Below are 15,930 nucleotides of genomic sequence, written 5' to 3' on the forward strand. Positions count from 1 at the left end.
ATATGAAAGGATACATACCAAATGACTCTCTTTGGTGGTTTAGTCACTAAGTTGGGTTCAACTCTTGCGACTCCATGAGCTGTAGCTCACCAGGCCCCTCTATCCATGGGATTTTCCAGGCAAAAATACTGGAGTGGATTGCCATTTCCTTCTTGAGGGGATCTTTCCAACCCAGGGATTGAACTCCAGTCTCTTGCATTGCAGGCAGATTCTTTACTGACTAAGCTACCAGGGAAGCTCCTTGTTGCTCTTTACATAACATCAAAATAACAAAGATATATTTGTTGCTGGAAGCCAAGGTGAAATGATTGGCAAGGCACTGAAGGACTATTTTGGATATGTTGGAAAATTTTTTTCCTAACCTAACATGTATGTTACAAACCTAAAAATTTTTCTTAGAAATGGTCAAAGTTATTCCTAATACCTAACAATTAAAAAAAAACTATTAAACTATGAACTTGGTTTATGCAGTTTTAAGTCCATCCATGACTTTGACTCTTCAAAGGTAGATACATTATTAAAAAAGCAAACATATGCATAACTAACAATAATTTTTTAGGAGAATGGATTTGTGTACAAACTATTTTGTAAATGGTCTTGTAGTTCTGATAAAGATTTTTTTTTCTGATGTTTTCCAAATAATACCTTGACAATATGTAAATCAAGGCATGGTTATTCAAGGATAGACTGAACAATAGCTACGTATTTTGAATTGACTCTTTTCAATTAAATTTGTTGAAAAAAGGACTTTATTTTGGCATATTAAGTTATCCGAAGACAAGACTTTTTCTCTATGAAGAAAAATAATTGTAAAATAATAACATATTTTTTCCTGTTGACAATATGTGTTGTTTAAAATCACCATTTAGAAAACTGAGGCTACTGAAGACCATTAAAGTTGAATGATATGTCTTATGAATAAAGACATTTTTGCCATGAGCAGACACTAGTAATGCCAGAGGTAAAAACTTTAAACTTTAAGTCCATATTCTTTCAGATCAATAACATCATTTAATTTTAGGCAACTATCATGTATGTTTGAAAAGCATAGTTACTTTCCCTTTTATTTATTTCCTTTCCTTCAGTGCTTTTAATTCTTATTAGACCTTTTATAGTGTTCCATAATTTTCTGTATTCTTCATTTTTTACTCCTTTACCCTATATGTTTACTCCTTTACCCTATGTGTTTCAGTCTTGATATTTTCTACTAGCTGAATGAACTTCCACTTCACTAATTACTTCATCAGCTGTGTCTAATGTCTCATGTAATAATTTAATATATATTTTATTTCTAGGATTTCTTATAACAACTAATTTAATTAAAATTAGTCAGATAAAGATTATCCATGAATGCTAAAAAAAAAAGTGTTGGGAAAAAGAATTTTCATGTGATCACAAAGAATAATCCACAGATTATTCACTAATTACTATAGTCTAATGTGGACGGAGGAGCCTGGTGGGCTGTAGTCCATGGGGTCGCTAAGAGTCGGACACGACTGAGCGACTTCACTTTCACTTTTCACTTTTCACTTTCATGCATTGGAGAAGGAAATGGCAACCCACTCCAGTGTTCTTGCCTGGAGAATCCCAGGGACGTGGGAGCCTGGTGGGCTGCCGTACATGGAGTCGCACAGAGTCGGACACGACTGAAGTGAGTTAGCAGCAGCAGCAATGTATCTTTATCTTAAGGGACTTGGTGGTCGCTTGATTACCAGATGACCACCTTAGCACCAATAGTAGTACAATTGGCTATTGCATGTCTTCAGATGTGATACAATAAAAAACAAGGCTATATCATCTATTCTTTTCAAAAATGTGTAGTTGAATCTGATAATGAGAGAGCAATCAGACAAGTTTAGACCATCAGATGTCCTGCAAGACAAATGGCCAGGTCTCTTTGAGAAACAAAGAAAGGGCAACAAGTTCCAGATGAGAAGAGATTAAAGAGACATAATGAACACATTCAACTATGTAAAAAACTACGTCACACTTCATACATAATTAGATCCCAAAATGGGAAAAATTCAACATGGAATGTTTACACAGACATTACTGAATTGTTCATTTTCTTAGGTATTATACAAATAAGAGAATGTATTAATTTATAGGAAACACATATTGAAGTAATCAGAGATAAAACATAAAGTCATCTATAGCTTATTTTTACGTGTTTCAGCAACAGACACACACATATACACATATATATGTGTATATATTTGTATATATAATGTAAATTAATATACATTTAATGTAACTAAATAGATATATTTAACAAGTAAGTTAAATTCACCAATAATAAAATAAATATAAGATAATAGAACAATAAAGTATTTTCCTTCTAAATCAATAGAGAAGATAAATTAAGCTTCTTCACAGAATTTACTAAAGCAGAAAATGTGAAATATGTTCTAAATAGCTTTTCTTGAAATATTGAAAAGTAAATATTTGAAATCTAAAGGAATAATTACTATATGACTTGAAAATGTGAACAATCAGAACATTCACTAGCTATCCTAGATATCAGAAATGAAATCTTAATGTTATTACATATTAAAAGAAAGCTGCCACTTTTTTTTCTATAAGCAAAATGTCCAGCCCTGTGGAGTCTCTTATTTCTTCCAGGGTAGTAGTATATGGGAATATGCTGCTGCTGCTAAGTCACTTCAGTCGTGTCTGACTCTGTGCGACCCCATAGACGGCAGGCCACCAGGCTCCCCCGTCCCTGGGATTCTCCAGGCAAGAACACTGGAGTGGGTTGCCATTTCCTTCTCCAATGCATGAAAGTGAAAAGTGAAAGTGAAGTCGCTCAGTCGTGTCCGACTCTTAGCGACCCCGTGGACTGCAGCCTACCAGGCTCCTCCTTCCATGGGATTTTCCAGGCAAGAGTATTGCAGTGGGGTGCCATTGGCTACTAATATATAATTTGACAAATTCTATTTCTGGCTGTCCTTTATAGTCAGAGTTTCTCCATTCCATTTCATTGCAAGTAGTTTTACTCCAAGAAAGTAATTTTATCTTCACAAGAAGAGATTCAAGACTTTTATTTTGCTAGCCTGAGAATGGGACTTCTGGGTACACTTTCTTAATGGATTATGTGTTACTAGCTTTGCCTGTGCTTTCTAGTCTAGCAATGACACAAAGATATTTCTGTATTACTTTTTTTTCACAGTGTAATAGATTCTAGCACGATTCCCATGAGTTAGATTCTGTGGAAACATTTTCCTTACTAAGAAAAAAAATGCATGTGAAATTAACTTGCTTCTAAATCCTGGTGGAAGTGATGAAACTTGATGTTTAATGATATTCCCTTGTGATTTGAAGTGCACATTTTAAGACGGGAACAAGACTACAATTAAATTTCTAGTTTCCTCTATTGCCTGAAGGGAGAGTTCATCCAAGTTGATTCAGGCATTGCTTTCTAATAATTTCTTTGCATCTGCTATGACAACACAACACATTGTACTTAAAACCATTGAAATCAGATTTTTCTATGTCTAACATAATTTCCAAACTTGCAATTTCATTTGACATTCTATTCAGATGAGAAATAATTAGGGTTTAAGAAATAGTATTTGAATGAATAAAATGCATAAGCGTTTGTTTTATACTGGATATTTTCTGTCTTTCAACTATTGCTGCTGTTGGTTAGGGTATGGGAGTCAAACAAAACAGGAAGATGGTGATTGACACAGTTGATTAGAAACAAGTTGAGGAGTTTAAGGGTTTAATATTCTGCTCTGTTTCCCCACTTTTTAAAGGCTGGATTCTAACTTATTTCTTTCCAACCCAGGAATCGAACTAGGGTCTCTTGCTTGCAGGTGGATTCTTTACCAACTGAGCTATCAGGGAAGCCCTTCATGAAAGCCACTCAGTCCTGTCCAAATCTTTGTGACCCCAGGGACTGTACAGTCCGTGGAATTCTCCAGGCCAGAATACTGGAGTGGGTAGCCTTTCCCCTCTCCAGGCGATCTTCCCCACCCAGGGATCGAAGCCAGGTCTTCTGCATCTCAGGCAGATTCTTTACCATTTGAGCCACAAGGGAAGCCCTTTATAATTACATCTTCCCCAAATCTATTAAGTGAAGGGCAAGAAACAAAGTGATATATGATTAGATTGTATATCATTTTGCTTTTCATAAAACCACAAAGATTCACAGAGGGGAAAAAATAGTCATAAGCAATTGCAGTATCTCACCACCTGCAATAGAGGGCTCTCTTTTCCCTTTTGACCTCTCCACTGCACACCCTCCAATCTCATTAAGAAAAGTGACATGCTTCCTTGGATTCTGGGTGACTGATGCAGGAGGTAACTATGTCAAGACAGTCACTGTGTGATGATGTGTCTGAGCAGAGACTTGAATGACATAAAGGGCAATCCAGGAAAAGATCTAGTAGAATAGCAATTCAGGAAAGGAAACAGTTAATGAAATGGTCCAAAGATAGAACTAATTTAGTACATTATGGAATATAAATAAAACTACTAGGATTGAAGCTTAAGGCTAGTTTTGTAGCATCATAGGAATCCTGTAATTTATGCTATCATCTATTGGGTCTATCGCTTTTGAAACTCCGAGCTTCAGTGTAAAGTATATGACTCTCCTGGGCTGACATACTGGAAAAACGGCAAGAAGACATCCCATGGAAAGACCCTGAGATTAGGTAGATGGCAAACTCATAGTCAGCCTCGGCAGATCTAGCCCACAGCCATTTTAATCTTCCCGTCTGGAGCCTCAGATATCATGGAGCAAGGAAGGACCATCTCTTGCTATGGTGCTTGACCTGCAGAACCATTATGGATAATAAGAAGATGTCTCCAGTTTTAAGCCCCAAAGTATATGGAGTAGTTTGTGCTGCATATCTAAGCAAAACAGAATTTGATTCTTTAAGTGTTCAGTTTAGTTCAGTTCAGTCACTCAGTTGTGTCCTACTCTTTGCGACCCCATGAACCGAAGCATGCCAGGCCTCCCTGTCCATCACCAACTCCTGGAGTCCACCCAAACCCATGTCCATTAAGTCAGTGATGCCATCCAACCATCTCATCCTCTGTCGTCCCCTTATCCTCCTGCCCTCAATCTTTCCCAGCATCACGGTCTTTTCAAATGAGTCAGCTCTTTGCATGAGGTGGCCAAAGTACTGGAGTTTCAGCTTCAGCATCAGTCCTTCCAATGAACACCCAGGACTGATCTCCTTTAGGATGGACTGATTGGATCTCCTTGCAGTCCAAGGGACTCTCAAGAGTCTTCTCCAACACCACAGTTCAAAAGCATCAATTCTTCTGTGCTCACCCTTCTTTATAGTCCAACTCTCACATCCATACATGACCACTGGAAAAACCATAGCCTTGACTAGATGGACCTTTGTTGACAAGGTAATGTCTCTGCTTTTTAATATGCTGTAGAGATTACATAGCTTTTCTTCCAAGGACCAAGTGTCTTTTAATTTCATGGCTGCAGTCATCATCTGCAGTGATTTTGGAGCCCCCAAAATAAAGTCAGCCACTGTTTCCACTGTTTCCCCATCTATTTGCCATGAAGTGATGGGACCAGATGCATGATTTTAGTTTTCTGAATGTTGAGTTTTAAGCCAACTTTTTCACTCTCCTCTAGCACTACTGTAATAAAAACCCAAAGCATTTTCCACTGGCGTTGAGACCCAGTGGTTGACCAAAGCAGAAAGAATTTCAAGAAGACTGTTAGCCAAATCCAGAAATAACCTTGAGGAGACCACTGGTGAAGGCTTGAAGGAAAGCGAGGAAAATACTATTGGAAATTGGAAAACAAGGGGATTCTTGTTACATAGTGGAAGAAAGTTTGACAGTACTGTTGCCTATGGTCACATGAAAAATAGAAAGGAAACCCAAGGAACTCAGATCTGGCTGGGGAGATTTTTAGGCAAAATGTACAAAGTGGCAACTGGCTTCTTTTTACTGGCTGTGATAAAATAGGAGAAGAATAGATGCACCAAAGAAGAAGCCTCTACATTTTTGAGCTTAATTTAGAGAGATTACATGAACTAGAACTTGCTGGATTTGAAAATAAAACTGTTTCTTTTCTCAATCTTTCCCAGCAAAAGACTACCAAAGTAACAAATCAAATTCAGACAGGGCTCTACGATCCTTTGTTAAAAGCCTCCAAAGATATAAGTTGTTATGTCTCATAGATACTTTCAGTTAGACACAAATCATCTAAAGAATTTAAGGGCATGCCACAAAGACTTTCCCTGTTAAAACAATAGAACTAAGACTATTAATGGTTTTGTATCATAGTAGCCTCACTGGGAACCCAAGGTTTATATGGGCTTTGAGAAAAAAAAATATATGAATATATCTTTTGTTTAATAGAATAGATCTTAATTTGATACCCCAAAATTTTAAAAGAATTATATTATCTTGGACTGAAAGGGGCAGGTAAATTTCAAAATGAAAGAGGCTTTTGGACTCTAACTAACTTCAGGTAAGAAGCAAGTAGAGAAGCATCCTTATATTTTGGAAGCTTTTCTCTTATTTTTTGAATATAGATGACTAATATTAGAACAAGACATTGACTGAAAAATAGTATCATTAAATTAATTTTAAAATTAGAAGGACTTTGACTATAAACTTCTGAATACCCATTCAAACACTTTTACTTTGTAAACTTGTATGAGTTTTGTAATTTTCCAAGGAATTACTACATTCAGAATTCTTAAAAACAAGAAGCAGAGCTGAGAGCACTAGCATTACATTGTGAATGAATAAGATGGAAACATCAGAAATCCAATGGAGTAAGAATCCAATACCTAAAATTCTCAGTTGTAGAAACTCAAACTCATAAAGAGTAATTTTCTCCACATGGCCTGCAACATTCAGTGACATTTAACACAAATATTACTGAAAAAGACAACTTTTGCAGCTAAAACACCTGGATTCAAGCCTCATTTCCTTAAATTATTAGAGGTTTGATTTCAGGCAATTTTAATAACCTTTCTATACTTACATGCTCTTGTTGGGAGCCACGTTAGGCATTACTGACAAAATGGAGGCATGGCCCCAACCCCCTCTCTTTGTCCTGTAGGCAAGGACCCGGGATGAAGGAGTTAGGCCTTGTGATTCTGATTTGTTTTTTCCTCTCCTTGGCTGAGTTGACTGAAAAGGAATATTAAGGTGCTTATTGTTCTTGAAAGGAGCATGAGAAGGCACAAAGCCTTCTGCAGCTGTGCTCAGAGAATAATTCATAAAGTTAATCATTGACATTTGTTTAAGGACTTTTACAAAACAGTGTTCCAGGATGAGCACATAGGCTGCAGCTTGAGGCCACGGGAGGGATTGCTATCTGAAGCCTATTTGTGAGGAGAATGTTTATGTCAAAGGAGTTTACTGAATTTAGGGCTTAGAAATAATTAAAATAGTTAGAAGTTAAAGATTTAAGGAATGTTGTAATGTTAGCATATTTTACTAAAGCCTATAGAGGTTAGGAATTTTAGAGATACTAATAGCTAGAAGCCTTTTTAAGAGATAGTGAGCTCAGGATTTTAGGGGCAAACAGGATTTAGGAAGATAACAAATAAACTGAGAAATGTAGCATGAGTTACAATGTAATCACAAGTTAACTATAAGACATAAGAAGAAGTAGATAATAGATGGTAAAGCTGATTCCCAGAGAATCGCTGAAGCAGGAACTCTGTTTGAAGGGCAACAATGATTTATGGAGATAATAAATCTGGGTGAGGGGGAACTGAAAATGTCAAACCTCTGACCTAATGCTTTTGTAAAAGTATAAAAGAAAATCTTAAACTTGAAATAAAGGCGCAGTCCAAGAAAACTGAGAGGCTCCGTCGTTACTTGCTGATACTGCCGCTCCCTGCAGGTCGAATCCCTGGCTGCTGGAGCTGGACTCCAGCATGCTCTTATCTCTAAAATGGGAATAGTCATTATCTCTAAAATAGGAGTAATCATAATACATATGCTAAAGCACTGTTGTGATAATTAAATGGAGGAATAAATATAAATCATTTAGCCCAGAATCTAGAAGATGGTAGTTATACAATAATATAATATAATATCATCAAATGTAATATGATCACAATTGCAGTTATTTCTTCATCATCATCACCATCACTGATCATTGTAAAGCAGACATTAACCTAGACATTGGGGATATAATTGTAGCCAAGACACACTTGATTCCAGCCCTTATAGTCTGTCATGAGAGATAAGCAATTAAAAAATAATTGCAATTCTGACTTATAAGTATCCTGATAGAGAAAATATAGCATGCTATGTACACGTGTATAGTTTGGGATCTGCAGAGTACAACATGTTTACAGCGTCGAGGAAGCTTGCAACAAGATAATGTTGTAACTGAGATCCGAAGGTTGGGTAGCAGTTAGACATGTGAGGAGAGAAGGGAAGTTTCTACGAAAAAAGAACGGTATCTGAGATTAGTACAAAGAAGGTAGTACAAAGAAGAAGAAAGCAAGAGAAAGAAATGATGCAGGTGAGATGTACAGGGACATCCTAAGGAAATTGGCTTTATCCTAGATGCAAGGAATAGCCACTGATAAGTAATAAAATAGGACAGGGCAGCATAAGTATCTTTATTCTCTGAAAGACCATTTTGACTGCAACATGCAAATTTTTTTTTTTTTTTTAGTATCAATGTTGAAGGCAGAGACCTCTGTTAGGAGTTGTGGACTTTATGGAGATAACACATGTTGACTGCCTGGACAGTCAAGAATGGAAGGAAGTGAACAGACTTGAAAGCTATTTAGGAGAAAGAATTTTTTCAACCTGGTGACAGAGTTGATCTTGGATATAAGAGATAGAGGGATTGAGTCACGACTATTTCCCAAGTTTTCACTTTGAGCATATCAGTACCACTCACGGATTTCAGGAGGGGTTGGAAAAGCTGAATTGGAGACTGAAGTCGATGGCTGATGAGGTTAGTTCTAGAAATTCTATTTGCAGTGCCTTTGGGACAATTTATTCATTTATTTTTGTTATCATCCCTGATTTTTTGTCTTTGCCTAAAAGGGGACAAAATAATTGAAATGACTACTAGTAAAAGCAGAAAGTATTGTCTTTAGGATCAGGGAAGAGTATATGAGTATTCTCTTGGTTTAATATTTCATTAATAAATTGTGTCACCCATCACAGTAATGAAATGAAATCAACTAAAGATATTCTTAAATCTATTTAACTAACAGTCCAAATTTAATTATGGCATAATTATGGCAATAAAATAGATTCAGGACTTTCAGAGAATACTGAACTTTTAAAGATTATATATCTTACTATGGAGTTAAAAATTGATGTGTGTGTATGTGTGTTTCTGACAAAAATTCGAAAAGTATTTTATATCTCTTGGAAACAATTAACAGTGTGTTTTATTGTAGGATTTAACATTTTCTCTGAGAGGCTGTTTTGTCATGCTAATTCATGCTGGAGTTTTAAATTATTTTTCACTTCTGTCCCCAAACTTCCATGATATTCTATGTTACCCACTAGTTCCATTTCTTTAAAGAAATAAACAAATACAAACTGAAGAGCAGGTTTCCACAGTACAGTTAAAGAATTTCAATAAGAACTCCTCCTTTGCCCTGACATTATTTTAACTTCCCTCAACTCCATTCGAAATCTGCTATAGTGACTTTCCAGAAGCTTGCTTTTCTGCCTGTCTAGACATCTTTCCAAATAATAAAACTAAAATGGTGTGCTTATATCTGCTTTAGTCTTATTGCAAGTCTCTCTAAGCTTTCCTCATTCGTTGAGCTCTTACTTTATTTTCTAGGGATTATTTCTATCAGATTATTTCCAGCTTTTTGCAAAACAATATTTGTGACTCATGGTTTCCATTCTTCTCTTCTTGCATTAAATAAATCCAAAGTCCTTTAAAAAAAATCTGCTTTACTGTCTTGATTTCTGCTTTTCTTTTATATGCTGTTTATTAAACAGAAGGGAGAGATATAGCTCTGAGATACTGTGATAATGAGTATCACAGTATCTAAAACCTAAGGGTTTTCAATTATCTAAACAATTGGTATACATCAAATTTGTTATTTACTTTTTGTTATGTCTATTGTCTTTTAATTCTGATTCAAATCATGGTTCTACATATATTCAAATCATGGCTCTACTATTTACTCTCTGACTAGAACACAGGTATTGAGATTAAATGCCCATGTATTGAATGGTACCAGCTGTGTCTTATTAGTTGTGTGATAGTGAGCAACTTATTTTAAAATTCTCCGTCTCCTTATTAGTAAAATACAGGTAAAGTCATAGGTTGAGGATTAAATGAGTCACATCTAAAGCTCTTAGCCTTAAAAAAAAATCTTTTGGCCGTGCCACATGTGGGATCTTATTTCCCCAGCCAGGGATCTAACCTGTCCCCCCTGTAGCCTTAACCACTGGACCAAGTGGGAAGTCCCTCTCTGCCTTTTACTTTGCTCTTAATTACCTAAAAAAGTTTTGACTACTGCAGTTGCTAATAATTCTTTTTTTTTTGGTCACTCTGACAATCCCTGACCTAATATGAAGAAAATTAGTATTTCAATACTTGCTTCTTACACTTACTGTAATAAAAATAAAATAATATATAATATCTACAGTTTGTCCTTAATAAATGTTAGTTCTGTTCTTGCTCCACTCCTCTCTAATATATTCTGCAGGTGCAATGTTCAGCTAATTCCTTGTTATATATTTATAAACACTCACTTCCATACAGCTTCCTATGGACATTTCATAAAGTGTAGGATGCTTTTTAAAAACACAGATTTCTGACTGCAGAAACTGGTGCAGACCAAACCAACTGAAACAAAAACTCAGGGTGGAGCCTTGCATCTTAAAAGCCTTCTCAGGGGAGTCTGATGCACTTCAAAGCATAGAACTCTCCAGTCTGGAGTGAGGCAGAAAATGTAGAGAGGGAATCTATAAATGTATATAATGTAAGTCATACATATATGAAAGAATTAGCAGGAGAAGGCAGGGAAGTACTAAAAATACAGATTATAAAATTTTAATGAAACATCTTAGCTTGCACCCATGACCTATTGAGGAACAAGGGCAATAGGAAGTAAAGTACACTTTATCGGTATCTGCCAATAGTTTAACCCTTAGTAGTAAAACAATCAGTCATACCAGGAGAAAGTGCTGCACACTGACCCCCGTGTAAGTTAAAATGACATCAAGATGTGTAATGTGAATAATGCATTGCTCCATTTACCAAAGTTACCTATCTTCATCATCAGTATCAGCATTTGTTTAAATGGATAATGCAGAGGACTATAAAGAACTTTTCATAATGGGAAGGCTATCTTCAACTCTTGCTTTTAATGCTCATCAGTCAACATCATCCTATGTTTGTGGGAATTTTTTCTCTTTCTTCAATCTAAATGCCTTTTCTTAGAACTCTTGCACATTAATTTTCTAGGCATATGACAAGCTCAAATTTGTTCAATGTCTGTGTTGTCATGCTGAGTATTTATGCAAAGCCTCTGACTCTTGATAACCAACACAAATATGTATTTCTTACAAATCAAATGACCAAGTTGTAAAAGTAGTAATCTATGAATTCTTTGTATGTAGGTCTATCTTATAATTGTTACAAGTAACTATGTTGGGTAGTAGAAAGTGTATTACATAAACTAGGTCATTAAAAGATCATTAATACATATATTTTTGAATTAAAATAATTTGAGAAGAATGCAGACATACTGCAAATATTCTAGAGTTTTGGTTTCATTACATCTTTATGGACTAGTCAATATTTGAACTAGTTTTGACCTCTTACAGGATAGTGTGCTGTAACAGTTAAGAGTTAGAACGCCATCAAAAAACATGGGTTATGGTCGGCTCCTGCCAATTATTAACTAGGTGACTTTGGGATGAGACTTCTTCCTCATTTGACAATAAAAGTTAGTATCCATAGATGCTTAGAATATGCTGGAAACATAAGCATTTTATTGGCCTTATGCCATTTAATCCCCATAGTAACTATAGTGACATCCTTTTTATTCTATGGAAAGGGAAATTGAGGCTCAAGGAGATGAGTACTTTTTTCCAGGTCAGATACCTAGCAAGCAACACTCAGAAGATAAAACTTCATTTTACTTGTCTCCGAGGCCTGTGGAATTAACCACCATGAATTACTACCTTTCAAAAAATTATAGCTTGAGGAAGAATATATATCATATATTGCTGGGGATTTTTATAATTCACAATACATGATATAAATGTTAGTTATTGTTAAGAGGGCAGGTAAGTAGGTTCATGTCCTTTAATTTTCAGATGAAGGGAACTTAGAGGATGAATCAGCTTGTATAACAAACCATTCCCAAACTTAATAGCCTCTATACATAGTTTTCTCTTTAGGTCTTGATTCTCTGTGTTAACATGTCTGGGACAGCTCTTCTGGACACACACATAAGAGCAAGGCAGTTCTCCCTCTGGAGATTAGCTGGCTATCCTCCAGGGGCAGAGATGAGGTTTTAGCTATTGGTGGGGGGTACTTTATATCTTTTAGATGTTTATTTCTTTTAAATCCTTGCTCTATTATGTCCTCTTACTTATTTTCTAGTACTATTTTTCTTTGCACCAAAGAGATGTGTGTTTGGGGTGGGGTGGGAGGACACTGGAAATTGTAACTCTTTCCATCAACAGGTCAGATAAGACTTGTCATAGCTCTAGGGTAAGGTTCCAAGAAAGAGAGCAGAAGCATGCAAGACCTTTTGAAGCCAAGGCGTTGAACTGGGACAAAATCACTTCCACTTTTTCTGTTGGCTAAAGCAAGATGCAAAGATTCAAGGGCTGATTGAAACAGACTTAGTGGGAGAAGATGCAAAATCACACTACAAAAGGGCATACCTGAAGGAAGGGATGGGAAAACACAGCCATTTAAGACTACTGCAGAGAAATTTTGCTCATGAACATGTTGCTTCCTTAAGTAGGGTTAATAATATTTAAATAATCCTCACACTGGATTTTAAAAGAGTTAATTTGTTCAGATGTTAAAATCTGACAAGTATGCCATCTGGCAGTCACAATGTGGTTTCATGAGATTCCATTTCTAGCGGTGATGTGCTGCTCAGTTTCTGTAGCCTGCTGTGATGCTGACTTAAGGGTACAAAGGAAGGAGCATTTCAGTTGCTTCTCTGCAAGAAGTAATGTCCACTTTGAATTCTTGAGTCCTTTGAATTCTTGTTCCACACAAACCAACACAGGAAATCACAACGGTTTCCCCCCCTAGGTGTTACATTGCCATCCTTCAAAGATTTGCTTCCCGTCTTCCACCTCCCACTTTTATGGGTCTTTTACAGCAGGATCGGTGGTGTTAGTTAGCTGAGGGGTGGGGGAGGGGTGTTCTACTCTCTCCTGTCTTATATATGAAGCCTGGATATTTGTTCTAGGATTTTCCCGAACTGGGTTCGATCCCTGGGTCGGGAAGATCCCCTGGAGAAGGAAATGGCAGCCCACTCCAGTATTCTTGCCTGGAGAATCCCATGGACAGAGGAGCCTGGTGGGCTACAGTGCACGGGGTCACAAAGAGTCGGACAGGACTGAGTGATTTCACTTTCACTTTTCCTCTCTTATATTGACCAAGAGGAAAAAAATGAGACTGTATCTCATTCATTGTTTCATTTATCAGTTCTCCATTGATAAGGGCATCTTATCCTTTTATCTTCCCATATTCTTGTTTTCAGATTTATCCAAAATCTTGTCTCTTTTCACAGCTATTCTTTTATGAATCAAAAGAAAATTCTGAATTCTTCTAAAAGATGATCCTTTGGCCAATGTGATTATTTCCAGAGAAGCTTCTATAATCTCAGACTGAACTTGATTATTAGGTCTTTCTCTTTTCCTTTCGCCTATGAGTCCTCTGCACCCTTTTCCTCCTTTCTTTTGGTTTCTATATAGAGCCTTTATAATACAGCCTTAACAGTATCAAGCTGAAGGCTTTCATTATTGATTCCTGCCATCTGTATGAGTTATCTTTCTGGAAGTCTTGTAATTTAGTATAAATATTTCCTCTATTTAAGTCAACAGGAGTAATTTATGTAAAGCATTTTGCACATAGTAAGCTCTCAGTAAATGCTATTATTATAAATGCTGCTGCTACTAAACTTACTATTGCTAATTTATTTTAAAGCAAACCATATGCCCTTTTCTCCCTATTGAATTTACACTAAAGCTATATAAGGAACTATCTAGACAATATGAGAATGCATATTGGAATTTGAATATAATTTTTCTTTGTAAATTTCTGACAACTGAATATACTGTTACTGTTCTTTTAAGAAATGCCTCCATGACTTTGTAAAACTAGAATTATTACCTCAGTATTTAAGTGTTACGTTTCTTTACATGTTAGTAAAACAAATTTATACTTTCACAAGGCTAGGTAGGTTATTATTACACATTCACTGTCATACTGTTAGTAAATTTCTTACAAATGTATACTTACCATATTTTCATGCATTAGTTTCCTAGACATCAGTGCCTTTCCAAAGATCTTTCTTCACTTTGTTTAGGTATTTACAGTCACAGCAGGTAGGAATTTTCTTTAGTGAATTGTTTATAGTTAACTGCCTACCTTGTAGTCTTGTATATTGCTAAAACGTTTCCATTAGTAACTCACAACTCTGGCTCTTTCCATAGTGTCTATGTTAGTATCTGTCTTTCAGGCACTTCCTCATACATACAACCTGGTGTTTCACCTACTCCATGGACTTCAAACCTATCAAACTATCTCCATGGACTATGGTCTCTCTCTTCCATCCTTTTCTTTCTAGAAATATAGGCACAGTCACGGAAACACACCCTCTATTTGGTGGTAAGATCTAATATGGGTTGAACTGTGTTTCAGGCTTCCCCTCAAACCTCCCCAAATCACCACGGCCCCAAAAAAGAGATGAGGGACTCCTAGCCTCCAGTAGCTCAGAGTGTCCCTTTCTTTGGGGTTAGGGTCTTTACAGAGGTAATTAAGTTAAAATGAAATCATGAAGGTGGGCCCTAATCCAGTATGACTAGTGTTTAAAGGAGAAATTTATTCACAGACAGGCGTGCATAAAGGGAAAATGAGGTACAGACAAAGGGAGAAGACAGCCTCGGAAGAGATCCATTCCTCACAGCCCTCAGAAGAAACCATCCCTGACAACACTTCATTTGGAGCTTTGAGTTTCCAGAACTGGGGGATAATAAATTTCTGCTGTTTAAACAATCCAGTTCGTGGCACTCTCTTATTGACAGCCCTAGCGAACTAATACAGGGCCCAATAAAATTTTTAGAAAGGGAGAAACTGGCTAATGAGATCCCTGCTTTGGTACTTGGATATCTGTAGTTTGTCTTTTTAAGCTTCCGATAAACCTGAATTTCCACTTGCTAGAGCCTTATGTTCCCGGAATAAACTTTTAAAACTTGTTTTGTTTTATATAACCATGATGTGGTGACTGGAGACCTACATTTCACTGAAAAGAGCAAGCCATAGCCACGGATAAAACGCAAGAGACCGGACTCACTTGTCACCTGTAAGTAGAGCTTGCTCCCTTCAGCTGCCATTAAGAAAAAAACAAAACCAAACGCATAAAAAAACACACTTGGTCTCAGATTTTCGCTCTCACTTGTTGGGAGGGGTGGGGTAGCGGGAAGAGAAAGGGTGTGGAGAGTGGGGTGTAAATAAGGAAGACAGCCCGCTCCAGAGAGGGCGGGGACAGAGTCTCCCAGAAGGAAAGGAGCTGAACCTGGTTGGTACAGCAGCGCTTCCCCAGACCCACCCGCCGCCCACCCGCCGCTCCGCGAGCTCGGGGCTCGGGCGCAGAGGCCGGCGGCGAGCGGCGCGGAGGGGGCGGAAGGAGCCCTGCGCTCCGCGTCGGACCGGGCGGGCTCGCCTGCGGGTGGATGAGCCCCCGGGCCTCGGGTGGGCGGCGCGGCGGCCGCTGCCGGCGGGGTCGCGGCGCG

The 15,930-nt window shown here is 37.3% G+C and overlaps 1 protein-coding gene across 1 annotated transcript in view; it reads left to right on the top strand.

The window, feature by feature from the left end:
• The window catches only part of KCNC2 (potassium voltage-gated channel subfamily C member 2), a 267,910-nt gene that overhangs the window by 25,307 nt on the left and 226,673 nt on the right, over positions 1 to 15,930 (top strand). The window contains exon 6 of the mRNA XM_040233983.1: positions 15,615 to 15,889. Within this exon, the coding sequence (XP_040089917.1) occupies positions 15,615 to 15,889 (275 nt within the window). The remainder of the gene's footprint in view (positions 1 to 15,614; positions 15,890 to 15,930) is intronic.

The sequence above is a fragment of the Oryx dammah genome, unplaced genomic scaffold (assembly GCF_014754425.2).
Source record: "Oryx dammah isolate SB20612 unplaced genomic scaffold, SCBI_Odam_1.1 HiC_scaffold_29, whole genome shotgun sequence".
NCBI classification, from domain to species: Eukaryota; Metazoa; Chordata; class Mammalia; order Artiodactyla; family Bovidae; genus Oryx; species Oryx dammah.